The 26,476-nt window shown below is 43.3% G+C and overlaps 3 protein-coding genes across 7 annotated transcripts in view; 1 reads left to right on the top strand and 2 right to left on the bottom strand.

Moving 5' to 3' along the window:
* MST1 (macrophage stimulating 1) overlaps window positions 1-18,777 on the bottom strand; it is a 29,199-nt gene extending 10,422 nt beyond the window's left edge. The window contains exons 1-10 of one of the 2 annotated variants that reach the window (XM_063291974.1): window positions 18,442-18,777; window positions 16,618-16,750; window positions 15,343-15,455; window positions 13,581-13,695; window positions 9,896-10,032; window positions 8,827-8,947; window positions 6,441-6,559; window positions 5,208-5,370; window positions 2,805-2,935; window positions 2,138-2,240 (exon numbers count right to left, since the gene is read on the bottom strand). In XM_063291974.1, the coding sequence (XP_063148044.1) occupies window positions 2,138-2,240; window positions 2,805-2,935; window positions 5,208-5,370; window positions 6,441-6,559; window positions 8,827-8,947; window positions 9,896-10,032; window positions 13,581-13,695; window positions 15,343-15,455; window positions 16,618-16,750; window positions 18,442-18,526 (1,220 nt within the window). In that variant the 5' untranslated portion in view covers window positions 18,527-18,777. The remainder of the gene's footprint in view (window positions 1-2,137; window positions 2,241-2,804; window positions 2,936-5,207; window positions 5,371-6,440; window positions 6,560-8,826; window positions 8,948-9,895; window positions 10,033-13,580; window positions 13,696-15,342; window positions 15,456-16,617; window positions 16,751-18,441) is intronic. The other variant, XM_063291975.1, reaches the window with a different exon arrangement.
* The window catches only part of HYAL2 (hyaluronidase 2), a 138,323-nt gene continuing 114,771 nt past the window's right edge, over window positions 2,925-26,476 (bottom strand). For all 4 annotated transcript variants that reach the window (XM_063291980.1, XM_063291977.1, XM_063291979.1 and 1 more), the window contains one exon: window positions 2,925-2,935. The gene's annotated coding sequence lies outside the window, so the exon portion shown is untranslated. The remainder of the gene's footprint in view (window positions 2,936-26,476) is intronic.
* The window catches only part of IFRD2 (interferon related developmental regulator 2), a 31,710-nt gene continuing 30,716 nt past the window's right edge, over window positions 25,483-26,476 (top strand). The window contains exon 1 of the mRNA XM_063291981.1: window positions 25,483-25,700. Within this exon, the coding sequence (XP_063148051.1) occupies window positions 25,655-25,700 (46 nt within the window). The 5' untranslated portion in view covers window positions 25,483-25,654. The remainder of the gene's footprint in view (window positions 25,701-26,476) is intronic.

Genomic DNA, 26,476 nt, shown 5'->3' with positions numbered 1-26,476 from the left:
ATACTGAAATACATACTTCGGTATTTCAGACAAATACTCCTTGTTGCATCATACTATCTATTTAATATTTGCTCAAATCAGTCAGATTTTCAGCCAACTAATAGCACTGTCCTCATGCAAAAGTACACAAAAATTCTTATCTTCAACCAAGATGCACACATCCATTTCCCCACCCAATACACTTCTAACATCACCTCAAGAATTGCTTAAGCATTTATCCATTAATACATTCAGTAACCAAGGGGACATCACACATTCTTGTTTCACTTCCTGCTTGATGGTGAACCATTCACTTAAGAATTGCATTTATTCACATATGTGCTCTCATTCCATCATATATAGCTCTTCTCATGTACAGTAACCAATGTTCAACTCTATAGTTGTGCGAAATGTTCCACAATTCAAGGCTATTCAGTTTATCATATGCTTTCTTTAAATGAACAAACTTGCACCACGATTGCTAAATATTGCTTGTTGTTACCATTTATGAGCTTTTGATCAGAACTCTGCCAAACTCCTTCCCTGTAGTTTTTGCATTTATTCTTGCTACCTTCCCCTTTGATTATGGGAACAATAACAGCCTTTTTCCAGTTGTCAGACAGAAGCAACCTTCACACATTAAACAAGTTGTACAGCTACTCCGCAAGCAAAACACATCTGTATTTTAAGATATCTCCAACTGTCTGTCTCTACCTGTGACCTTATCATTTTTCAACATTCTCACAGCATTATAATTCTTATACAAAGTTCTAAAATACTCCTTCCAGTCAGAGTGTGCAGCACTTCAGATGTGAAGCAGGAAGGAGCTTTGGAAGATGTGTGGGTACAATGGTTGGAACCTCCTTAAAGTAGCTGCATCTTTTCCTGGACTCACACAAAACACATGCAATCTCAGGACAATAGGCATTGGAGATAAGGAGACACCAGCAGCATGTCAAAGTACTTTTAAAGTACCCTTATTAAGCTACAGCAGTAACTACCATTAGCTACCACTTCATCTTCCACTTTCCACTTTCCATTTAGAACTAAACTGAGCCTAAAAACTCAGTCTCATAGTGACAAAACTGCAGAATTAATGGCACGAAAGATGTACTCTTTTCTAGATTTTTTCCCATCCTTTGTTTTTTTCTAACATCTTGCCTTACAAAGAGCTGTGGAGAATCTGAATCTTGCTTCTTTCGTACCGTTGTGGTTGGTCCCAATGCCACCATTACCCAACTCTAGATTTTGGGTTTGTTCTGTCTTTGGATTTGTTCTACCTATCTAGAGTCCACTGGAGTTGGGTGGCCAATAAATTTAAATAAATAAATAAATAAAATCTTGCTGCTCCTTAAGGCAGCTTTCTCCATGAGGTAACCTCTAGAACTCCCAGTTCCCAATCTCTGGAGAACCCTAAATGAAAAAAGCCTGCCTTGGGCTCTAGATACTCTTTCTTTATTTGGATGGATATCCAGCAACTTTTGGGGGGAAGGGCTGCAGTGAGCTAGGAATGTAGGGCTTTTTCATTTTTATGGCCTTGCCCACCTGCTTCAGAATTTTGTTGGTTCACCCAACCCCAACAGAAAGTGGTATCTCTTTCCCAAAGCAGCCATGCAACAGGGAGGTGCTCTCCTGCACCTCTTTTTCAAATGGAGAAGCAGTAAGCTTTCTGAGCTCACCAATTTGCCATCATTCCAGAACTTAGGAAGGGAAAGGGCACTAGAACAAGAGGCCAGCCACGATTTTTCTCCCTGTATTACTTCCAGTGAGAGATTTTTTTCCCCCTACAGCTGTAAAGATGACTTTTGTCAGACCCATTTTTCTGAATTTTCATCATTCATGGAAGTGCTTCCACTCCATATTATTATTAACATTTATTTTTTTAAAACTTGGCATGGTTCCTAATGGCACATTTCAGCTCCTGTCAGTCTCACCCTCAGAGAATAATGGATGCGTTGGGTGAGTACAGACCATGAGAGGTGAGGTGCTTTCTCTCAGAATCCGGGCTGATGAGAGCTGCAATCTGAGAAGACTGAGCATTTTTCACCCACTCTAGGTGCTAGCAGAGGTTTCTCCTCTTCCTCCCTGTCATGGCTAAGGCTTAAAGAGGGAAATGGAAACAGCATACCAATAAACTGTCCACCATTCACAGACTTACTGGAGCACGTGAGGGGATTGCTCCTTCCATTTCTGGCAGGTAATTCCTTTCCGAGTCTTACTAATTGTGCCTTGGTAGTCCTCTCCATTTCCCTGGTAACAGTCTGTGGGAAGAAAAGGCTCACCTGAGTGCACTTGCCTGTCCTTGTACACACAAAGATGCTTTGAGCTCCAAACATTATGCTCCCCAGCTACCAAGGAACTGTGCTCTCTTGGAAGATCTGGAGGGCACCAGATTGCCAATCTCTGTTCAATAACTAATATGAATCTCCAGTCTTTGAGAACCCAAGACTTGCTGGAAAGAGTAACCTTGAGGGGGGAAACATAACAGCGAAACGGAGCATCCTCAATGACTAAAGAAAGTTGGGTTAGAGATGGACTGGAAGGGGGAACAGAAAATCAGAAGCTGGGATGGAAAAGAAGGAGCACTGCACTGCAGTGTTTTGCTATAGATCCCCCTTCGATCTACATCATCTCTGACACAGAATCATGGAATCCTTAGAGTCACTCAAATGTCATTGCAGAACTGCTGCTGCTGCTTTTCTTATGTAGTGGGAACAAACAATGATATTTCAAACATTAGGAATAATGCAGCCCAGACTCCCGTGAGAATAGTCACTGGGAAAAGAACTCCCACTGGATCCCAGCCGCAGGGCCACCACTCTTACCTTCTGCCTCCACATCCTCAGTGCAGCGCTGGATCTGGAAACAGAAAGCTCTGGGCAGGTTGGGCATGGTAGTGAAGCACCAGGGAGCCTCTGAGCCATCAGGGTTCCGACAGTAATTCTCCCTCAGGTCCCTAGAAGGTACAAGTAAGGCAGAACATCAGCACCCTCCCCAGCCCAATCCTGAAGAAACACCCAAATGCTTCTGGCTGGCCTCCAACATAGGCTCTGTTGCAGCTTCCAACATAAACTCTGTTGCAGTACTCTAGAAGATCATTCAGGATTAGTTGGTCCATAGCTGTAACATAGCCTGTTCTTAGACTTTTAGCAGACCTGTAGTTACTGAAGTTCTGTTATCATCCAAGTTAGTTTACTACATAGGCTTTCAGTCTGTTTCTGAGCTCCATCAATAGTGATTGTTTTAACTATGAAATCTCTAAATGATTTGGAATTGGGGAACCCAAGAAACTGCCTTCTCTAGGTAAAACAGTCAATGCTTTGCCATTGTCACCAGAGGCCTGGCTTGGAGTACATCTGTCCTCAGAAAATCAGTGACATCTGGGCTCAGGGGTTTCTCCATAGCTGGACAATCTCTATGGTCCAGCTATCCTGCCTACCCTCATGCCTTGCTCTAAGTCTTGTGGGACTCTGGAGAAACCTGCCAGCCACTTTCCAAGCTTCCAAAGAAAAGAGCAGACCTTCCATTTCAGTCTCCTTGCTGGGTGGTGACTTGCTAGGGGGCAGCAGCACAGCCAGAGGAGAAAACCATTCAGCTTGCTGATGAGGAGCAGCATACTCACAAATTAGGACACCACCATACAATGGTGAATTGGAACAGATACAGTAGAGGAAGGATTGGGGCTGGCAATGTGGGCCACCGATGATACACTGGCACTGTTTTGTGCTAACAGAAGAATGGGTGAATAGCATTTAACTCACTAATGAGAAAAGGCTTAGAATGAGGCACTGCAGGCAATCTGGCCAGAGTCCATGATGCCACAGCACAAAGGGTCTCCATGGCCACCATCTTACCCACAGTGCCTCACTCTGAGGAAAGGAAAAGAGAGTGGTGGGTTCTTCCCTCTCAGGAGATGGGCACAGCAATCCATCAATCTTGTTGGACCTCTGCACTAAAGGGAGAGAAATGTAGAGAAGAGACTACAGGCACCAATGTTCAGGTGGAATTCCTGAAGGAAGCCAAAGCCCACAAGCAGTTTTGATAAAACACTTTGTTGGAGAAAACCCAAAGGGAGAGGTTAGTAAAGCAGTAAAAGTAGCTTTTGGATTCTTTTCATTTTTTTTCCTTTTGAACTGTAATAAGAAATTCCTTTCTTTGATTAAACACAGAGTACAAGATCACTGCAGACAGTGACTGCAGCCATGAAATTAAAAGACACTTGCTCCTTGGGAGGAAAGCTATGGCAAACCTAGACAGCATATTAAAAAGCAGAGACATCACCTTGCCAACAAAGGTCCGTATAATCAAAGCTATGGTTTTCCCAGTAGTAATGCATGGCTGTGAGAGTTGGACCATAAGGAAGGCTGAGCGCCGAAGAATGGATGCTTTCAAACTGTGATCCTGGAGAAGAATCTTAAAGAGTCCCTTGGACTGCAAGGAGGTCAAATCAGTCAATCCTACAGGAAATCAACCCTGACTATTCATTGGAAGAACAGATACTGAAGCTGAAGCTCAAATACTTTGGCCACCTAATGCGAAGAGAGAAAAAGACCCTGATGCTGGGAAAGACTGAAGGCAAAAGGAGAAGGGGACGGCAGAGGATGAGATGGTTAGAGAGCATCACCGATGCAATGAAAGTGAATTTGAGTAAACTCTGGGAGACAGTGGAGGACAGGAAGGCCTGGCGTGCTATGGTCCATGGGGTCACTAAGGGTCAGACACGACTTAATGACTGAACAACAAAAGCACTGCGTTTAAAGAGAACTTGTTCACTTTCTAACGTTTTACTTTTTACCATGATGTGCAAACAGGAAAAAAATCAATGTCCCCCTTTCCCAGGCTGGCATGTGTAAAACTGCTCTGACTGAAAGAAAAAGTCTTCCCACACTCCAGTGAAATAATGAAGTCATACCATGCCCAGGTGGCAGCACTTGGCTGATCTTGAAAAAATAAAGCAAAGGTCCACCCAGTTGGATGGACAACCACCAGCACATTATAGGGCTGTAGGCCAGACTGGGAAGCTGAAAAAAACATCCTGAAGAAGCTCTACTTTTGTCCCAAACCAAACCAATGTGGATGTGCCCACGTAGTCATCGGGGTGGAGCTCAACTGGAGGGAGTCTTTACTTTCTATGCCCAGCATCAGAAAACCTTATCAGAAGAAATGCTTCCAATCCAATTTCTATTGACTTGATATATTCCTGGCAGAGCAGCATCACTAATGCATACTTGCACTCATATCTCTGAGGGTGGAAATTGTGTCGGTGGGGCATCTGTGAGTCCCAGCGTTGGCAAGAGACGCCCGACGTAGTGACATTCACCTTGCCTCGATAGTCTTCTCCTTTCAGCCGTAAGCAGCTGGTTGTAGTAAACAGATGCGGATGTTTCCCTGCTTCCAGAAAGGGAGAATCCGTGGAAATCAAATCACAGAGTGAATCACAAATCCACCTTAGCACAAATGCAGCAAGCATTTATAAGCGAGACAGAAAAAGAGCAGTACATTCATTCTGAACTTACATCAAAGCTGCTGGAAAAGAATGTTTTTACTCATTCAGGATTCAGGATTAAAAAACTGTAAAGTTTACATTCCAGTTTTTATTAAGTGTAATCTACAATTACAAAATGGATTAGAGACTATTGAATCAGCAAGGAGAGAGTGCATCATGCATACAGCATTGCACATCATCATTCCCATCCACCAAATGGTTTTTTTTTAATGGTGCAGAACGGAGCAGGGATTATCTGGTGTCCTGCCCTCTCTGTCTCTATTCTGCTGCTGTAATGCACATAAAAGGGTTAAGGTTGGAATAACCAAAGGACTGCCGGGGCTAATTACAGTATTGTTTTCAGAGGCTCTGGAAAGTCCTGTGCCTTTTGAGAGAGAGATAATGGAGACTGGTGCTATTAGGCCCTCTGCCCTTTTATCTCCAGCCTGTTGCTTATAGCTCTCTCTCCCTGTTTATGCCTGTCTTTTGTCCTGTTGGCCAATTAGCTGTTTTTAGATTGTTGTAGATGTTTAATAAGTAAACTTCAAGCTATAATTTTTTCCTAGGTGAACTGAGTGGCACACATGCTTGCTTTGATCGGGATATAGGGACTGACTGGGAGTGTGCTGGATGCAAACTGAACTAGAAATTACACACAGTAATTTAACAACACTGAGGACTTCCACAGTGCATTTTGTCATATTAAGAGACAGATTTTGTGCATCACAAAATAGTCGTCATCTGAAGATTCTTTTTTTCCCCTTCATTACATGTAAATTTTGTAAATGCATTAAAAGATCATTATTCAGATTTGTCCTCCACATATGTTCTCAAATTCCCCTTGGTATCTCAGAAAGAGACTATGACTGATCCTTTCATGATCCAAACCCATGCTGAGTTCAGATCACAATAACTTCTTTAACTCTCTGAAACGGATGTATCTCCAGATAGGCCCTGGAACCTCAGAAGGACTTACTGCATTTACGAATGTGACAGAATTCACGCTCCTTGGCAGGATCAACTGTGTAACACCAAGGCTGCTCAGAACTATCAGGATTACGGCAATAATTGTCATCAAGGTCTTTATCTGGGTATCTTTGAAAAAAAAAAACAGAGAGAAGGAAGAATTAAACTAAAACACTACTTTCAGTATTTCCCTTAAGAAGACAACAACACTGCAGATGTCACACTTCATACAGGAGAAATGGCATCCATACCATCAGCATAGTTTTCTGATCAAGCGCACCCACCCACCAGTCACTTCAGGAAAGGCCAGTGATATTTTTCATAAGTTAGATATGCATAATTGCAAATACTGTATGTTGAAACTGCTGAGCAACACACTTCATAACCATGCAGGATTCAGGATTGACCTGTGAATGAATCAAGGGCGCAATCTTAACAGAATCAAACTATGCTGACTTGTTCCAAGAGGCAAACAGAAAATCTCAGCAACTTGGAACCAGCCCTCTGGTAAGTCCTTTAAGTTCTCAATATGGTGCTAGGCATATCGCTGGACATTGCAAATACTGCAAACATGCTATTCATTCATGTTTTTGGAAAAGGATTGGTCAACAGTAAAGCCAATGGATTGGCAAAACCTAAATGATTGATTGAATGAAGAAGACTTGATTCCATCAGTCTTAATTCAGTTACTGATTGAAGCTGAAGGGAAGGTATTTGGTTGGTTCCCATTTTAAAACAAGCCAACGTAACGTATATGTTCTGAACAAGTACAAGAGCAGAAACTCAATTACCCTCAAGATATTTTTTTCATCTGTTTGAATTGTGTGATAACAGTTCTCTCAAAAATGCAAGAGAAATGCGTACATTAAATTATGGAGAGAAATGCATATGTTTATTTTATTTTTATGAAAATGCACAATATTCTGAAACTCATTGAAAATGGAGCACAAGGAACTTGTCTTTCATAATGCCAACATCAAAGGAAAAAACCAGACCCTTCTGGCTGCTATAAATGTGGTCAGGCCCACAATTAGGGTCTGTGTCACGCAGGGCAAACACGGATTCCGCACCCATTTTGGTGCCCCCCCAGCACTCATTTTGGTGCCCCCCAGCGCGGTGCCTGGGGCACATGCCCCAGTTGCCCCCCCGCCCCAGTTGCCCCCCCACCCCAGTTGCAGCCCTGAATGTGGTGTTTGTTCATTGTATCAAATTAGAAGCAGGCTTGTAGCGGATGATAGGGGCATTGGAAGCTGCCTTGTGCCTTATACCAAATGAGACCAGCGCTCAGTTTAGCTCAGCTTTGCCCATCCTGACAATGGTTTTCAGGCAGAAGTGAAATGGAACAAACCAATCCTAATCTCATATATATATAGCGACCAACAATGGGTGGCCAAGAAAGGTTATGTCCAATGCAAATGTGAGCCAGTGTGCAGCTGTAGTGGGAAAAAATAACTTCCATACTGGAGATCATTAGAAAAAGACTTGAAAATAAAACTGTCTATCTTTCAACCCTCCTAAACAAAACTATGATGCAACCACACGTAGGATACTATGTACAGCTCTGGTTACTACATTTGGGAACGATATTGCAGCTCCTGTCTGAAACAGGTTATTATTTATAATTTCATTTTTTATTTATATATCTTGTTTTCTACTTTTCTCTAATAAGCAGTTGCAAAGGCTGGGCCTTTTGAGCATTTGGGGAAAAAAACGATTAATAAGAGGGGACCTGGTATGGTGTGGTGAAAGTAGATAGGAAGATGTTTTTCTCCTTCTCTTAAAATCCTTGGGCCTTGGGTAACTCAACAAAGCTGAATGATGGGAGATTTGGGTTTGATAAAGGGAACTACTTTTAGTTTATATGGCTAAACATAGTTATACTGTGAAATTTGCTGCTAGAATAAGTAATTGCTGCCAATTTAGCTTTAAAAAATATGAAGGATTAAAGCTATCAGAGTACTGGTTACACTGTTACATATTGACACCAGTGTATAAAACACAAGCACATGGGAACCATTGCAGGTGTAACCAGCCTGTGAGTTTTCCAAAGGTATCTAATTGGCCTCTGTGGCAACAACATTCTGAGCTAGCCATTGGACCTCTGATCTAACAAGGTTCCCCTTACGCTGCTATGTATCCATGCTGCCCTGGAGATGCCAGAAATTGAACCTGGAAGTGTGTGTATATGCACTGTATGCACTTCACATTAGTGTGAACAAGGTTTGTGACAACTGCAAAGTCGTTACTGATATGAGCCAGTTCCTCTGACTGATGCTAATAGCAAAATTTCCCTAGGATTTCCTTGTCCCTTAGTAAGTACCATCATGGGAATGTTTTACAGAAAATGCCCCTTCTCTTGCCCTTTTACAGATTACACAATGTCTGGAACTCAGTACTTGTTTGGCAGGTATGGATGCTTGTGAGGGTGCTGCAGGTCCCAGCGTTGGCACTCTGTGCCAGACGCAGAGTAATCAACGAATCCCCGATAATCCTCACCGTTACATGACAGACAGACATCTGGAAGGCAAAGACAGAATATCACTATATGAGCTATGGAGTAAGAATCACTTAGCACCTCGTCAGCCCTGCAAGGTTGTCCAGATCAGGAAACCACTTCCACAAGAAATGTAGAACTATCCTTTATTGAAAAAGACTGTAGTAATTTGCATGTCTGACTGCGTTTTCCTTTCCTCCCCTCATACTTTGGGGACTCAGCAGGGAGCCCATCTGAGTCTCTTTCTAATATTTCCCCTTCACCCTGGGCTCAAAGCATTCTTACGCACCTATTACTGTCTTAGCGGCTTCTGGATAGTCTCTCCAAAATCATCTCCATGGCTTCCTACATCTCTTGACCAGAGGACTGAAGGGAAGGCTAACTAGGAAAACTAGCTTACATGAATGAACTAGGCAGAGAACATGAGTATCCACACATCCCATACAGATCCCAGGATTGAACAAGAAAGAGCAAATACATGATGACGCTGAACAAAGGGAACACAAGAGATACTAAACAATGCATGAATCCCAACTCACAAGATTCCTTGGACATAAGAGGCCCCTGGAAACAAAACAGCAATCTGTACTAGATCAAATAGACAATCAATGTGGTTTAGGAAGAGCCATCAGTCAAGAAGATTATAGTAGTTTTTCTGATTATCTGACACCATTGAATAGGTGCTGCTTACATATTGCTATATTCTCCACTTCCTTCAGAAACAAAATAGAACTCGCTCTACCTTACCCCATCCGTTTGACCCAATCCATGTGGCAGTAATCCACAAGGTCATTTTCCTGTCTAGCGTGGATGTCTATTTTCATTATTGATGAGGGATTCTGTGGCACTACTATTTAAAATTAAGGAAAAAATCAACAGTGCAAAAGCAGACGTGCCTGAACAATTAATTATATGGGATGCTTGTATACAGTTATGGGTGCTCTGCGGATATCTTAAGTCAACTTACATACCATTTTCACATTTCTTGATGCCACAGCTTTGATGCCGGGTAGCATGGTCAGTTGTGTAGCACCAGGGGCCGTGCTTATCCCTATCTGGATTCCGGCAATAATTTTCTTCCAAACCATTATATGGGGATGGATGAAACCTTAAGCAACAAAATGACAACAGGAGGAGACAAAGAAACTGAAATTATCTCATTAGCAATTGATCTAGATTTCACCACAAAATCAATATTCTTTGGTTAAATAACCATAACCCTCCAATTCTGCAGCTTCAATAAATGGTACAAATCATCCAAGTTAATATAAACTGGCTTGTTTATTACATTTTGCTAGAAATTATTTTAAACCAATATCCTGAGAAGCCTCAAAGCTTGTGTCCTTTTTTTAATGTGGGAGGGAGGGAGGGATAGAAAGATCCTTTTATAATGGTCATAGACCAGCACAAAAACAGCATATAATGGGGCTGGGGAGAGATATTTATTTATTTCATCATATTTATATGGCCACCCATCTCACAGACAAGTGACTCTGGGTGGCGTACAACAAAGCTGCAAACAATATATTGTTTCTCTGTTGCCTTCCCTCAGCACCCTCAGCTAAAAACTGGAATAGTAAAGGAAGAGTTTATTCAAGAGAAATGGAGAACAGTAAAAGTTCTGCGCAGTGAAAAAGACTTATCTCCTAATTATGGTTTGGCTGTATTGGTTTTCTGTTTGTTTCCATGCCATCTGCACCCCATTTTCCCAGGACAGTGTAATGTTGCTCTTGGCAGGAATACCTGGCACCACAGCCTGTCACTTACGAAGTCAGACCAAGCAAAGTAGATAGATTCAGTTATGGATAGCCTCTGACTTGCTCGACAGAGTGGCAATTTTGTACAGAGTGCGATACCTTAACCAGCTTTCCAAAATGAGATTCTTCCTGGATGCATTAAAACTTCCATTTCATAAAACCTGGCTTCTTTAGAAAGAACCAGCAAAGCCAAAGGAAGCTCTGGTGAGGGCTGGTCCATGAAGTCACAAAGAGTCAGAAGAGACTGAACGAATAAACAAGAACAATCACTAGGGCAAGGATTTCTATGACATGTCATATTTTTTCTGGAACCTTTATTTGAATTTATAAGTAAGTTAAAACATGTTTTAGAGTAATCTGGTGAGAATTAGATGCTTTTTATTTTGCCTGAAAAGTCATATTTTGACTTTTTAAAGGTGTTATGTCATATTTCTGCTTAATTTTGTAACAAACGTCATATTTTGGTCATTGGCAACCCTCCTGATAAGCCAGCAAGTTTGAGCCAGCAAAGAAAGTGAGAATTTGTCTGGGCTTTTTCCTTTTTCTTATTCACTCTCCAACTCAGGGAGGTGTGTTTGTGTGTGTGTGTGAGAGAGAGAGAGAGAGAGAGAGAGAGGTGGGACCAGGCCTGAAAAAAAGAGTGAAAATTTGCCTATCTTTTTTTCTTTTTCTCATTTGCTCCCCAACTCAGGTGTGTGTGTGTTCAAGGTGGTGGAGTCACATGAGAGCTGCAACCTGATTTCAACAGGCCTAAAAGTAGACGCTCAGTGAGTATGGAATTATAGTGTCTTGTTCAAGAATTTGGGGAGCAGATTTTCAGTAGCGATGGTGATATTTTGTTTTGTAAATTGTGTGAAGTTAAGGTATCAGCCCAAAAGCATTTTAATATTCAACAACATTGTGACACCGTGAAACACAAGAGTTGTTTAGCAAGATTTACCTTCACTGAGAACAGGCAACGTCTCCTTTTTGAGAGAGCTTCTTCTTCAACTGCAGGTTCATCAAATACCCAGTCAGAATTTTGTAAGGATCTCTGTACAGTGATGGTTACTTCAAATATTCCCTTAAGGAAATTAGTAGTGGTAGCCTCAGGCATTTTTTGGAGAAGTACACCAGTCACCTGATTCCAAATGAATCAACTGTAAGGAAAAATTACATCTCTGCCTGCTATGAAGATGTGTTAGAAAAGATAAGCTCTGCTGTTAACAACAATAAGATATGGGTTTCAATAGATGAAACAAGTGATGTAAATGGAAGATATGTAGCCAATGTTATTATTGGCACTCTGAAATGTGACAAGCCTGGTGAAGTATTTCTTCCAACATGTGAAATTCTACAAAAAGTAAACAATTCCACTATTGCTATGCTCTTTGATGATTCTATGAAACTACTCTGGCCGGATGGTGTAAAAAGGGGAAATATCCTTTTCTTTGTAAGAGATGCCACTCCATACATGACTAAAGCAGCCAAGGGACTTAAACTTCTTTATCCAAAAATGATCCATATCACATGCCTTACACATGGTTTACACAGAGTGGCCAAAGAGATTCGAAGCAACTATCCTGATGTAGATAAGATAATTTCAAATGGGAAAAAAATGTTCACTAAAGCTCCACTTCGAGTACAAAAGTTCAAAGAAATTGCTCCTGCTTTGGCTCTCCCTCCCAACCTGTCGTGACACGTTGGGGGACTTGGCTGGATGTGGCTATGTATTATTTAACAAATTATGCTTTCTTGCAGAAGATAGTTGAAGGATTGACTGTTGTGAATCTTCCTCCATCAAGATCATGCAAGATTCCTTTTCTGAAACCTTGGCTGGAAACTTAGCATATATAGGATCTAACTTCAGTGGATTTTCAAGAGCGATCACCCGCCTTGAAACTGTAGGAATGGAACTTAGTGACGCACTGAACATTGTAAAACAGACTAAGAGTGATTTAAAGCAAGCAAAGGGGAAAGTGGCTGAAAAAATTAGTGATAAACTGCAAAGAGTGCTGCAATCGAATCTGGGTTATTCAACACTGTGCAAAATAAGTAACGTTCTAAATGGACTCGAAGCAAAATTTGAAGACTTTGAGCCAGAATTTTATCCAGATGAGTTTGCTTTTTCCAAATTTGTTCCTATAATCTCTTGTGATATTGAATGGAGTTTCTCCAGATACAAGAACACACTGGTGGACAACAGAAGCAGTTTTGAGTTTGATAACCTCAAGATGCAGGTGGTCATCCAATGCAATTCTGCTGTTAATGGAAACTAATCCAGGGATGACCATTTTACTCCCATAATGTTCATTTGATTCCTTCAATACTAGCACTTATGCACTGGTAGTGAAGAAGAATAAACCTTTTTAGTGTGTGTGTGTGTGTGTGTGTGTGTAAGCACAGATTTTTAAAAATTGGGTGCTAATTTCAGAAAAATTGTGAAGTCATATTTTTGCTTTAAAAGTCATATTTTTTGTTTAATTGGTCATATTTAAACAGTTTTAAGGTCATACATGCTTGCATATTTCTAACAAGGTCATAGAAATCCTTGCCCTAGTAATCATTAAGCCTCACTGTGCATAGGATTGTGAGCGTAATCAATGGTATAGATTACTAGTGCAGAAATATATGTCCTATAGTGATCTTGAACATTTCAGGTTATTACTTGAAGAGCTGCCAGATTATTGTTCTATATTTTTGAAGATTTTAGTCAGGGAATCCCTTCTGTCCTATTCTCCTCATCTTCTCACTGGCCTCAGAAACAATAACAACAATACAGGGAAACAGTGCCTCTCTGCCCACACCGTACCCATTTCTTCTTATATTCTTTGACTTGATGTATTTATACATTGCTTTTATTTGATGTATTTATACATTCCCTTTCAAGAAGGTCAAGGGGTGGCATACATAGATTTACCTGTGATCATGAGGAAACTTTAGCTGCCACTGTTGACATGTTTTTCCCTTTTCAGTCACGGACTGGATCCCTCTGTAGTCTGCCCCATTTCCCATGATGCATTTCCTTACATAACCTGTGGGGTGATAGTTGAGAGAGAACTCCTTATGCAAGATGGTATAGGAGTCAAGTAAGAGTGGAGTTACTTGTTGAAGAACGTGGTCACTGATATATTTTGGGCGACAAGAGACAATTCTATCATGAGTCCAAGGAAACAAAAGGCCACACATGTGTGTTTCTTATTCATGCAATATGCAGGTCACCACTGGCCACCTTTCTTCAGGAGACTGTCCAGAAAAGTGAAAGGATCTATTTGTCCTGGCTGTCCAATCCTGGGAACAGTGTGAGTCCCAACCTTTTTCAAAGACAATGTTGTTCTTTTATCAGATAATAGGGGCATATGGGCTGCTTAGCTGTGAACAAGGTTGACATCTCTTAGATCTAAGAAGGAACACACACAAACCCAGATGCAACAACCAGTGTTGAACCAAAAACATCTTGCTATCTCAAGGTTGCTGATAGGAGGTAATGGGGAAAGTGGCCCATCAGGCTTCCCCATTAAGTTCATAGGGCCTTGAGCAAGGCTTGACTCCAAAGCCTCACCCCACCTGTCCCCTCTGACAAGATAAGGCTGGACAAGAGATTTATGGAGCCTTCAATAAATTTGATGCTGAGGACTCTCATGCAGCCTTCTATAAGGATCTACACAGGTGTGTATGAAATAAGGGACCACATATGTGAATTTTTGCACTTACAGACCACAGCAGCTGTGGCAGAGGTCAGTTTGCTTCAGATGCATTCCCAGCAGTTGAGAGCAAGGTGGAAATCTGACAGATACTTAGAGTTACATCAGGTATTAAGGAATATAGTTATGCACAGTTAAGCATATTAGAGAAGGCAACTTCTATTTGCTTGGGAGCTTATAAATCAAGACAGGGAGTGTGTCACAGTTGGCTTGCTGGAAGAACACTCCTTCTACAGTTTTTTTATGCAGAGCCTCTTATGCATATGTATCCATTTTCCCCTTTCAGTAACCCAAGTCCCAAATAAGCATCCCTATTTAATTTTTAGGTCATCAGGCCAGAGGAAGCACAAATATGCGTTTCCATTTCCCTTCTCTTGCTCTGTAGGCACGGCCTGGTCTTTCTCGTGTTCCACTTCCATGCAGACCTCCAGCCTGTTGGAAGTTTTGGCAAATCCAGCATGCCTCATTAACATGTAAATTAAGTTGCCCAAAATGCAACTCTGAGGAAGCTGTTTGTTGCCACTCCCACTTCCTGTTTCTCTTCTTTCTCTTCTCCCTTCTCCCTGCTGCTCCCTTCATCAGGGCCATGTGCTTGGACCTTGATGAGGGATTCTGCCCCTTTCTTTCACACACCTCTTGGCAGCTGTAGGGCTGAGAATTTAGGGCAAAACTAAGTATTTAGAAAGGAAAGAAGAACAAAGGAACTTCATCTTTTCCACCAAGATGGATGTAACAGAAGCAACAAAGAATAAAGTCAGTAAGCTTCTTTTTACTTCTTAACCTAATATGTCTGAGCGTGTGATTTTTTATGCTTGGGAGGGCTGAATGTGTAAGAGCAATAACCTGTGTTTCTCTGGCATGCTCACTGAAGCTATCTAAGATAATTTTCTTTTTCTGTGCCAGCTTCTAAGCTGTATTATAAGCTCTGCTCCATTTCAGTGGTTCTAGCAGGCCACTGAATTTGGCTTCACAGCCTACCTTTCTTCTGGTAGAGGTCATGATGGACATTCCTCTGCAACTGGGTATGTGGTGAATTTTGGGTCACAGTCAGCAGCTGGCATCCACGACTCTGCCAATTGTAATGAAAGGCTCTGGAGGAACACACACACCACAGCCTCATTAGATACTGCTGACATGAAGAATCGCTTGCTTGCTTAAACCTTTTGTACTCAGGCCAAGATCCATATACATCCATGGCTAGATTCTCTATCCTAACTCTAACTTTCTGCCATTTCATAAGCTTTTACATTCTACTATACAGAAGATTTCACTTTTCCTAGCTCCTGCTTTTAGGTACTACTATCTAGCCTTGTGTGGTGCGCAGTGGTAGGCAGCAGTATTGCAACCGAAAACTTTCCCCACGACCCGAGTTCGATCCCAGTGGAAGTTGGATTCTCGGGTAGCCGGCTCAAGTCAACTCAGCCTTCCATCCTTCCGAGGTTGATAAAATGAGTACCCAGCTTGCCAGGGAAGGTGACGACTGGGAAAGGCAATGGCAAACCACCCCACTCTAGTCTGCCAAGAAAATGTTGCGAAAGTGGCATCCCTCCAAAGGGTCAGACATGACTCAGGGCTTGCACAGGGGACCTTTCACCTTTTCATACCTTGACTAATGACATACCCTTCTACTAAACGTTTATCTTATTATTATTGCCTTCAAGTCATTCTTGACTCCTGGCAACTGCCTGGACAAGTCCCTGCAGTTTTCTTGGCAAGGTTTCTCAGAAGTGGTTTGCCATTGCCTCCTTCCTAGGGCTGAGAGAGAGCGACTGGCCCAAGGTCACCCAGCAGGCTTTGTGCCCAAGGTGGGACTAGAACTCACGGTCTCCCGGTTTCTAGCCTGGTACCCATTTTCTTGGGAGCAAAATAGAAGTGGTTTGCCACTTCTGGGATATTTTTTTGCCTTCAGTTCTGGAACTTCCTGGTGGTCTCTCACTCAAATCTGAACCTGCTCAGCCTTTTTCAAGACCCAACTCAGCTGCAAGCACAAGACTCCCAGTCAAAAGATGTTGGGTAGCAGCAGGACTGGGAAAAGTCTTCCCAGCTTAAAATGATATTTTCAGTTCAGGATCCTTCTGGATCCTGGGCAGAGCCAGGAGAAACCCCTGCCTGGGGTCCTGGAGAACTGCTGCTTCTTAGGCAACACTACCAGCCAAATAAGCCAGTGCCTGACTCAGGGTAAGGCAATTGCCTAAGCTTAGCCCAACGGACCCTGCAGCTCACCTGCCTGATGCTGTGGCTTCCCTCCCTTACCTACAGTCCACCAAGGTGGCACATTGCCGTGCACACTCCTCCACTTCAGCAATCTGCTCCCCTCCCTGGTGAGGCAAAGAGATCAGCTGAGTAGCCTTCAGCCTCTGGAAATCATTCAGTGGAGAACGGCGACCTGGCAAGCATAGAAAATGTCAGGCATTCTGGACCTCTACAAAGAAAAACAGAATCCATTCTCAAGAGAAGACAAGCATAAGGACAGCCCAATGTGCCTCGCTAATACAGCATCCTGGTAGTCTTTAAGACCGGAAGGAGCAAGGGAGTAATAGGAGGAAAAAGAAAATTAGCACAGTTGAATCATAGCTTTTTCTAAGGATTTGAAGATTCAGTGTCATCATTTTAAGGAACAAGAAGTAGAATAAGGAGACCAGCTCAGCACAAGTGAAGTTCTTTGGCTCAGTGGAGACTGCATGATTCTTGTATCTGTGATTTTCCCAGGCGAAGTGCTGTACCCTTAACAGATGCATGCCAGGCGGACATGAACCACGCGTCAATGTTTTCCTGTATGGGACTGGGAAAATATTGTATCTGCTACACTTCTGCCTCTCACACAACATTGCACACAATGTACCCTGGGTTTAAAAAAAAAAACTAGTGGCAAATCTAGTTGCAGAATATGTGACTAAGAAGTTGGGGGAAAAGGGGGAAGGTTTCTGATTGTCACAGACATTCAACAGCTTGCTAACAGAGAGCCAGAAAGCTTTGCTTAATTAATGTTTGCCACAAATTAAAGATCTCTTCCTCATGGCTGTGTTAAAATGCTACCCACCAGTCCTTGAGTCTGCAGTAAACTTTTTTTCCCCCTTCAAGTCAGTCTTGACTTCTGGCAACTAAATGGACATGGCCGTGCAATTTTCTAGGCAATGTTTTTGGAAGCAGTTTGCCATTGGCTTTTTCCTAAGGCTGAGAGAGATTGACTGGCCCAAAGTCATCCAGCTGGCTTCGTGCCTAAGGTAGGACAAGAACTGAGGTTTCCTTGCTCCTGGTCCAGCATCTTAACCATTAGACAAACTGGGTCTTGTATGAAACTATGGCAGCATAAAATGAACTGCCCTCACTAGCAATCACTAACCTGCTACTGGCACAATGCTGGCAAATGGTGTGATTCTTATGTAAAGTGTTCAGGGCATGTTAAGTTAGGTTTTCCCAACCTTGTTTCCCTGTCCTTCCTCCAATTAGCAGAGAAACATCCCTATCACACTCCTTAATTTGGGTTGGTGATGGAACTAGGGCTGGGGGAGGAGGAGAGTTTTGATAGGCTAAACTTTAGCTGCCTTTGGTTTGCCATAAGTGTTTTTTATGGGTGCACTCAAATTGCACTCATGAGAAAACCATGGCTTCTTGCCTACTTTAAGGGCAAAATAATGAAACAACTAAGGATGACTTTAGGCTACTCTCAGGTACACACTGGGGATGAGCTGAAGGCAATGTCATGATGGAGTGACAGACAAAGAGTTTCTAGTAGAAAACCAGTGGTACTGGAGAGACATGAGAAACCTGATCACAAGAAGGCAGAGGGGGACAATGGCTATTCCTCTTTCTATAGAAGACAGACCTCAGCAGAACCAGGCTAGAAGTGTCTGGCCTTTATGCAGGAATCATTATCCACTTATATCTGGACAAAAGTATCTCAGGGCAGAAAGCTTTGGTAAGCAGCAAAGGAAAAAGGACTCTTCTGAGAAACACCTCCTGATTATAGAACTTATGGTACAGAGAAGCAGGACCTTCTGCATTCTAGAGTTACTGAAACAAGAAGGAAGTACCCTGTGGAGACTCAGAAATCTGGGTGGGTGGAGAGATCCTCACCTTTGCTGAAGGTGCAGAGCAACACAAGGATCAAGAGAGCTGAAGCCTGCATGACTTTCTCCGCCACTAGAAGTCTTCCCAGCATGGTCACATAGATACGCCAGCAAGGTTGTGTGACCAGGAATATCCGGCAGGAAGCTACCGCTGGCCAAATATTTACTTAGGGTTTGTGTATCAGCAATAATTCCACAGCTTCGAAGCACATGGGGTACGGTTGCCCATTAAAACCTCATTACAATGAGCACTCAGAAGCAGTATTTCTCCATGTCTTCTTTTCCTCCCTGCCCCACCTTCACAAAGTTCCCAAAAGGAGACAATCACTCCCCAACTTCCCCAAATATGATGTAAAGTCAGGTTGGGAAATTGCTTCACATCAGTCCAAGCTGGCCCTGGATCAAGAGCCTTCCCCTTCCTGTTAGTGGTCTGATGGTGGTACCGCCCTACATTCTCACAGATCTTTGCTACTGACCAAGCCCAAGCAGAATGGAAAGCTTCCAAGAATCCAGCACAGGCCAGATCTGAAAGAGAGAGTTGCTGAGCTATGGCCCTGCAATCTTCTGTACCTACCAGGGGACAGAAGAGCCACCCAATAAAGAAACAGGAACATTTGTAAAAAGATGCTCAACTTCGGTACGCAGAGCAAGAGTGGCGCCACATCTTTCCTTTGCTGGGAAAGGGCAGAAACTCACAGGGAACATTTTCTTATCTTGGACAAAAAAGCAGCTCCACTGATTTCTATCTCTTAGGCAGAGATGAATGGTCACTTTTTAAAGTCAGAAATCCAAGGTCTAACATTCTTGAATAGTAATAGGAAATGCACTGGTTATACAGCTGTTAATGGCACAAAGCCATGTGCAGGATTGCTTGTCTAACACATTGTTCCAAAACATGTTTACTCAGAAGTTCCACACAGTTCAAGGGGATTTTTCCCCTCACAAATATGTTACAGCAGGGATCCCCAAGCTTTGTAAATCAGTGGGAGTATTTAAAATTTGAGAGCATGTTCTGGGTATTCCTCTGACCATGGATATATAAACCTACATAGAGAAAATATTATGTCATTTATTGCCGATGTTCAAACATCTCGTAATGGGACTCCATTTTGATTAAGATGTTGGAATGTTTAAAAATCCAGTTGAAGTTTTTGAAGTGTTTGGATTTGGGCAGGATCTGTAAATATCCAGTCCAGGTTTTGTAAGGGGCAGTACAGTTGCACACAGGATAATAGAAGAATATATTGGGGTCAGCCACAAAAGTTTGTTGTTGTTTTTTTGTTCTGTACCAATTTTTTTAATTGGACTTAATGAAAACATCTCATAGCTACAAACTTAACAGGGGATATAATTAGAGTTTCTGAAGTATACCATCCAGCTTCACTTGAACTTGTGTCTCCTGGAGTCCTAGGGCTAATTCAAATGACCAGCTTGCCCAGAACAAGTATTGGCAACTCACCATTTCTCAGGGGCAGAGGCAGTGGCAACTGCAGGGGGTGTCAAAATCAGCAAGATGGCAGACGGAGCACAGTGATGTAAGCCCGACCTGTTTCCTACATACATCAACATCACACGTACATTCAAAAAGAGTAGGGCTTGGTTCACAATCCTCCATCTTGCTGATTTTGACTGCCTCTTGTGGATGCCACTAGGCAAGAAAGCAGGACATCCTCCCACTACACATCAAAAGTAATATTCTCCAACTTGTGCCAATTCAAGTAGTGCTGTCTGGTTCTCCTGCTGTGCTTAATTTCTTGTAGGCAAATATCCCCCACTCCAACTGGCTAATGTGTGCGGTACAGGAACACTCACTCCTTTCTGGTCACTGTGTCCGTGGCCCTTTTTCTAAAAAAATAGGTACATCAATGGAACGTGAACAGCTTTGTTGTCGTTTAGAAGTAGATCCAGTAGAGCAATGAAATAGTGGGTCTGCCTCATGTATATACTCTCTGCATGTCTATATATAAATCATTCATGAGGCAAAAAGTGTCTCATTTTACTGAAACAAACAGTAAAATGAAGGAGGCTGGAATAACATTCAGTTTACGAAGGTAGATTAGCATAGCATTCACCTAATCAAATCACTAATGCACATCTACACTAAAGCTTATAAAAACAAATGCTAATTGTGTCAAACAGCTTTTTCAGTATACACATTCTTGGGTAGATTAATTTAAGCAAAGCAGTACTCAAAAATGATTGAGCACTACTCATGTTACAATCTCTTAGCTCAGGGTTCATCAACATAGTACCACCAGATGCCAGCAAAGAAATATAGGATGCTTTCTGTCCACTTCATTGCCAAACACCTTTCCAGCCTTAGTGACTTTAGTGATTATATGCATTTGATTCACTAATACTGTCTACTGAATCACATGGTGGTTCCTTCTCACAACTGGCCTGCAACCATCCACCATTTTACTAAACCAGGTAGTCCTCGTTTAGCAACTACAATTGGGACTGGCAACTCAGTTGTTAAGTAAAGTGGTCACTAAGTGAAACATCCTTCAGCAAAGGATCGTTACCTTGTCGTGGTGCTGGAGCTTGAGCACCTCAATGATGCCATGAGCTAAACCGTGAAGGGCCACCCAAGACGGGAAGGTCATGACAGAGAGGTCAGACCAAATGCGATCCCTGGGGAAGGTAATGGCAACCCACCCCAGTATTCTTGCTGTGAAAACTAAATGGATCAGTACAACCAGAGATATGTCGGTATACCATCGGAAGATGAGACCCCCAGGTCGGAAGATGGTCAAAATGCTACTGGGGAGGAACAGAGGATGAGCTCAACTAGCCCCAGACGTGATGACGCAGCTAGCTCAAAGCCGAAAGGACGGCTAGCGGTCGACGGTGCTGGTGGTGAACGGCAAATCCGACGTTCTAAGGATCAACACACCATTGGAACCTGGAATGTAAGATCTATGAGCCAGGGCAAATTGGATGTGGTTATTGGTGAGATGTCAAGATTAAAGATAGACATCCTGGGCGTCAGTGAAATGAAATGGACTGGAATGGGCCACTTCACATCAAATGACCACCAGATCTACGACTGTGGACAAGAGGACCACAGAAGAAATGGAGTAGCCTTCATAATTAATAGTAAAGTGGCTAAAGCAGTGCTTGGATACAACCCAAAAAACGACAGAATGATCTCAATTCGAATTCAGGGCAAGCCATCTAACATCACAGTGATCCAAATATACGCCCCAACCACAAATGCTGAAGAAGCTGAAGTAGAGCAGTTCTATGAGGATCTGCAGCACCTACTGGACAACACGCCTAAAAGAGATGTTATTTTCATCACAGGAGACTGGAATGCTAAGGTGGGCAGTCAAATGACACCTCGAATTACAGGTAAGTATGGCCTGGGAGAACAAAACGAAGCAGGACATAGGCTGATAGAATTTTGCCAAGACAACTCACTCTGCATAACAAACACTCTCTTCCAACAACCTAAGAGACGGCTTTATACATGGACTTCACCAGATGGACAACACCGAAATCAGATTGATTACATTCTTTGCAGCCAAAGGTGGCGGACATCTGTACAGTCGGTAAAAACAAGGCCTGGAGCTGACTGTAGTTCAGATCACGAACTTCTTCTTGCACAATTTAGGATCAGACTAAAGAGATTAGGGAAGACCCACAGATCAGCTAGATATGAGCTCACTAATATTCCTAAGGAATATGCAGTGGAGGTGAGGAATCGATTTAAGGGACTGGACTTAGTAGATAGGGTCCCAGAAGAATTATGGACAGAAGTTGGCAGCATTGTTCAGGAGGCAGCAACAAAATACATCCCAAAGAAAGAGAAAACCAAGAAGGCAAAATGGCTGTCTGCTGAGACACTAGAAGTAGCCCAAGAAAGAAGGAAAGCAAAAGGCAACAGTGATAGGGGGAGATATGCCCAATTAAATGCAAAATTCCAGAGGTTAGCCAGAAGAGATAAGGAATTATTTTTAAACAAGCAATGCGCGGAAGTGGAAGAAGACAATAGAATAGGAAGGACAAGAGACCTCTTCCAGAAAATTAGAAACATTGGAGGTAAATTCCAGGCAAAAATGGGTATGATCAAAAACAAAGATGGCAAGGACCTAACAGAAGAAGAAGAGATCAAGAAAAGGTGGCAAGAATATACAGAAGACCTGTATAGGAAGGATAACAATATCGGGGATAGCTTTGATGGTGTGGTCAGTGAGCTAGAGCCAGACATCCTGAAGAGTGAGGTTGAGTGGGCCTTAAGAAGCATTGCTAATAACAAGGCAGCAGGAGACGACGGCATCCCAGCTGAACTGTTCAAAATCTTGCAAGATGATGCTGTCAAGGTAATGCATGCTATATGCCAGCAAATTTGGAAAACACAAGAATGGCCATCAGATTGGAAAAAATCAACTTATATCCCCATACCAAAAAAGGGAAACACTAAAGAATGTTCAAACTATCGAACAGTAGCACTCATTTCACATGCCAGTAAGGTAATGCTCAAGATCCTGCAAGGTAGACTTCAGCAGTTCATGGAGCGAGAATTGCCAGATGTACAAGCTGGGTTTAGAAAAGGCAGAGGAACTAGAGACCAAATTGCCAATATCCCGAAAAAGCCAGGGAGTTTCAGAAAAACATCTATTTCTGTTTGATTGACTATTCTAAAGCCTTTGACTGTGTGGACCATAACAAATTGTGGCAAGTTCTTAGCGGTATGGGGATACCAAGTCATCTTGTCTGCCTCCTGAAGAATCTGTATAACGACCAAGTAGCAACAGTAAGAACAGACCACGGAACAACGGACTGGTTTAAGATTGGGAAAGGAGTACGGCAGGGCTGTCTACTCTCACCCTACCTATTCAACTTGTACGCAGAACACATCATGCGACAAGCTGGCCTTGAGGAATCCAAGGCTGGAGTTAAAATCTCTGGAAGAAACATTAGCAATCTCAGATATGCAGATGATACCACTTTGATGGCTGAAAGTGAAGAGGAACTGAGGAGCCTTATGATGAAGGTGAAAGAAGAAAGTGCAAAAGCTGGCTTGCAGCTAAACCTCAAAAAAACGAAGATTATGGCAACCAGCTTGATTGATAACTGGCAAATAGAGGGAGAAAATGTAGAAGCAGTGAAAGACTTTGTATTCCTAGGTGCAAAGATTACTGCAGATGCTGACTGCAGTCAGGAAATCAGAAGGCGCTTAATCCTTGGGAGAAGAGCAATGACAAATCTCGATAAAATAGTTAAGAGCAGAGACATCACACTGACAACAAAGGCCCGCATAGTTAAAGCAATGGTGTTCCCTGTAGTAACATATGGCTGCGAGAGCTGGACCATAAGGAAGGCTGAGCGAAGGAAGATCGATGCTTTTGAACTGTGGTGTTGGAGGAAAATTCTGAGAGTGCCTTGGACTGCAAGAAGATCAAACCAGTCCATCCTCCAGGAAATAAAGCCAGACTGCTCACTTGAGGGAATGATATTAAAGGCAAAACTGAAATACTTTGGCCACATCATGAGAAGACAGGACACCCTGGAGAAGATGCTGATGCTAGGGAGAGTGGAAGGCAAAAGGAAGAGGGGCCAACCAAGGGCAAGGTGGATGGATGATATTCTAGAGGTGACGGACTTGTCCCTGGGGGAGCTGGGGGTGTTGACGACCGACAGGAAGCTCTGGCATGGGCTGGTCCATGAAGTCACGAAGAGTCGGAAGCGACTAAACGAATAAACAACAAAACAAAGTGAAACATCACAATTTTACAATTTTACTTCAGCTTTCTTTGCTTTACAGACCTGCAAAGGTAGTAAATGCAAAGACTGGTCACAAAGTTAGTTTTTCATCACCATTGTAACTGCAAACAGTCATTAACCAACTCAGTCACTAAAGGAGGACTATTCTCTCTGGCTTATATGGGGCGTAGAAGCATTGTGAGAGAGACAGATAATTCTTGAGGCTGAATCTTTCCTTTGCAGCATGTTAGGTTCTCTTATTTTATGTTATTTCATGTGAGTAAAAAGAATATTTAAAAAATAAAATTAAATAGGACAGACAGCTTGGCTAGGCCTACCAGATCTGGACTGCAAAAAAGCGGGATGACCGTAGATGGCAGGGAAGACTCGAGTATTCTGCATCTTTTTACTGCCAATCAGTGTGGTCCGAATCTTTGCAGCCTCGATATAGTAGCCCCGGCGCAACATTGATTACGGCCAATAACTTTGTCTCATAGGGGAAAAGAAGATCCACGTCGAACTTAGCACGGATACAATGGACTGTACCATTCCGACTGTAGGTGAATCATTTTTAATGGGCTCCCCCTGAGGCGATGCCCGGCCCAAAGGAAAGGAGAATAGACGTCATGCGTAGGGAAGGTCGTGCTTCTTCCTGAAGGGCCACGAGTAAAGGTTGAAAGCCATGGATGAGAAGCGAAAGAATGGCCCCTTCTCTTCCGACCTTCTGGTGGGCCGTTCTCCTGCTTAAAACTCAGAGGCCGCGGCTGCGTGATGATTTCATCCTATAACCGAAGACGTGGGAGCAGGATTAAAATGGTGTCGTGATTTGCGTTGGACTTATTCAAAATGCCAGCATGGGTTACTGTTTGCTTAATGTTTTTTTTACACCCGGCCAAGTATATTTCATTAATATTCAATAACATTCCCTTAATCCTTTCCCCCGCTCTCCAGCTGCTGAATGCAGGGCAGTGTACAGTAGTAAAAAAAAAAATGAATTCGCCTCTGCAGAATCCCCCTTTATCCAGCGGAGGGCGCGAGAGCTCATCTCTTTAACTCGCAGGTGCCCTTAGAACTCGGCACTGAAACGTAACCCCGCAGATTCTTTGGGTAGGAGAACTTTCGTTTGACCTTTCGGGACTCGTAGTTCCTTTGCCTCCCACCAAACGCTACCAGCGTGCCTTAATCCCCGGGACTCTGTTTCCCGGCAGGTTCCTGAGACGGAGGCGCGCGAAGCATCATGGGGTTCGTAGTTCACCCCTCCGCTGTCACAAAGCGCCTTAGCTGGGCAAGGCGGGCTCGCCAGGACTCCAGCTCCCAGAGGGAAGGGCGGCGGCGGCGGCACCGGCACTCGCTTGGCGGGGGAAGAGAGCGAGTGATCAATCAAGGAAAGGAAGATGGTGGTGGAGCAGGCGGCGTGGCTCCCCTGTGAGGCAGCGACCGTACCCGTCGATCTACAACACAGAGACGCAGCCCGGTCCGAAACCGTCTCCTGATAACCGCACGATTTAGCCATGCCCCGATCACGACGGGGCGAAGGATCCCGCCGAGGCGGCCGAGGTAAGCGACGGCGAGAGCGAGGCGGGTTGGCTGGCCGCTCGCCTGCATCCTCGCCTCTTGGGGCTGGAACCAGGCGGGATCTCTCTCCCCTGGAGGAAGGCAAGCCTTGATCGCTCTGCCCGCCGGCTCGGTCCCGATGTGGTCCCGGAGGACCTCTGGCAGCTGCCACGGCGGCGAGCGAGGCTGGAGTGCCGCGTGTCAAGAGGGACCGGCGCGCCTGGAAAGAGGGTGTCTTCCTCTGCTCCACCCGTCTTCCAGGCGCTCGGGTGGAGAAGCGTGGGTGGAAAGTGTGGTGGTGTGGGATTCGTGGGGAAGAAAGTCTAAACGTGGTTGTAAATTTGGAACAAATGGTTGAAATGGTGTCCGAGGACGTCTGTCGCTTGCCCGGTACTTTCATACTGTTATGCCCAAAGTCGGCAACTGCCTTTTAAAGAAGAAAACCTTGCTTCCTTCTTCCTTTTTTCCAGTTCTGAATCCTGACTGAATATCCATCCACATACACCCTTCACCCCATATCCCTTGGCCTTCTCTTTGCATGCTTCATAGGGGAGACTAAACAGTTTCTAGAAAATAAGCTCACATAGAGATCCTTGTTTGGGAAAATAAGTTGTATTTCTACTTTGTGAATACACATTGGTTTGTACGCAGTAAAAAGTGTGTTATGTCATGGGATATGCAGGCCACACTCATATATGGTGCGTTGAATGAAAATGCCTCTGAGATGGGAAGATCTGGAAGCAAGGAAAGAAGGTGGCCATCATGCTCTGACACAAACC

Source organism: Candoia aspera, chromosome 2 (genome assembly GCF_035149785.1).
Source record: "Candoia aspera isolate rCanAsp1 chromosome 2, rCanAsp1.hap2, whole genome shotgun sequence".
In the NCBI taxonomy this organism is placed as follows: Eukaryota; Metazoa; Chordata; class Lepidosauria; order Squamata; family Boidae; genus Candoia; species Candoia aspera.
The sequence above is the reverse complement of the archived record's forward strand: the minus strand, read 5'-3'. Positions and strand labels throughout refer to the sequence as shown.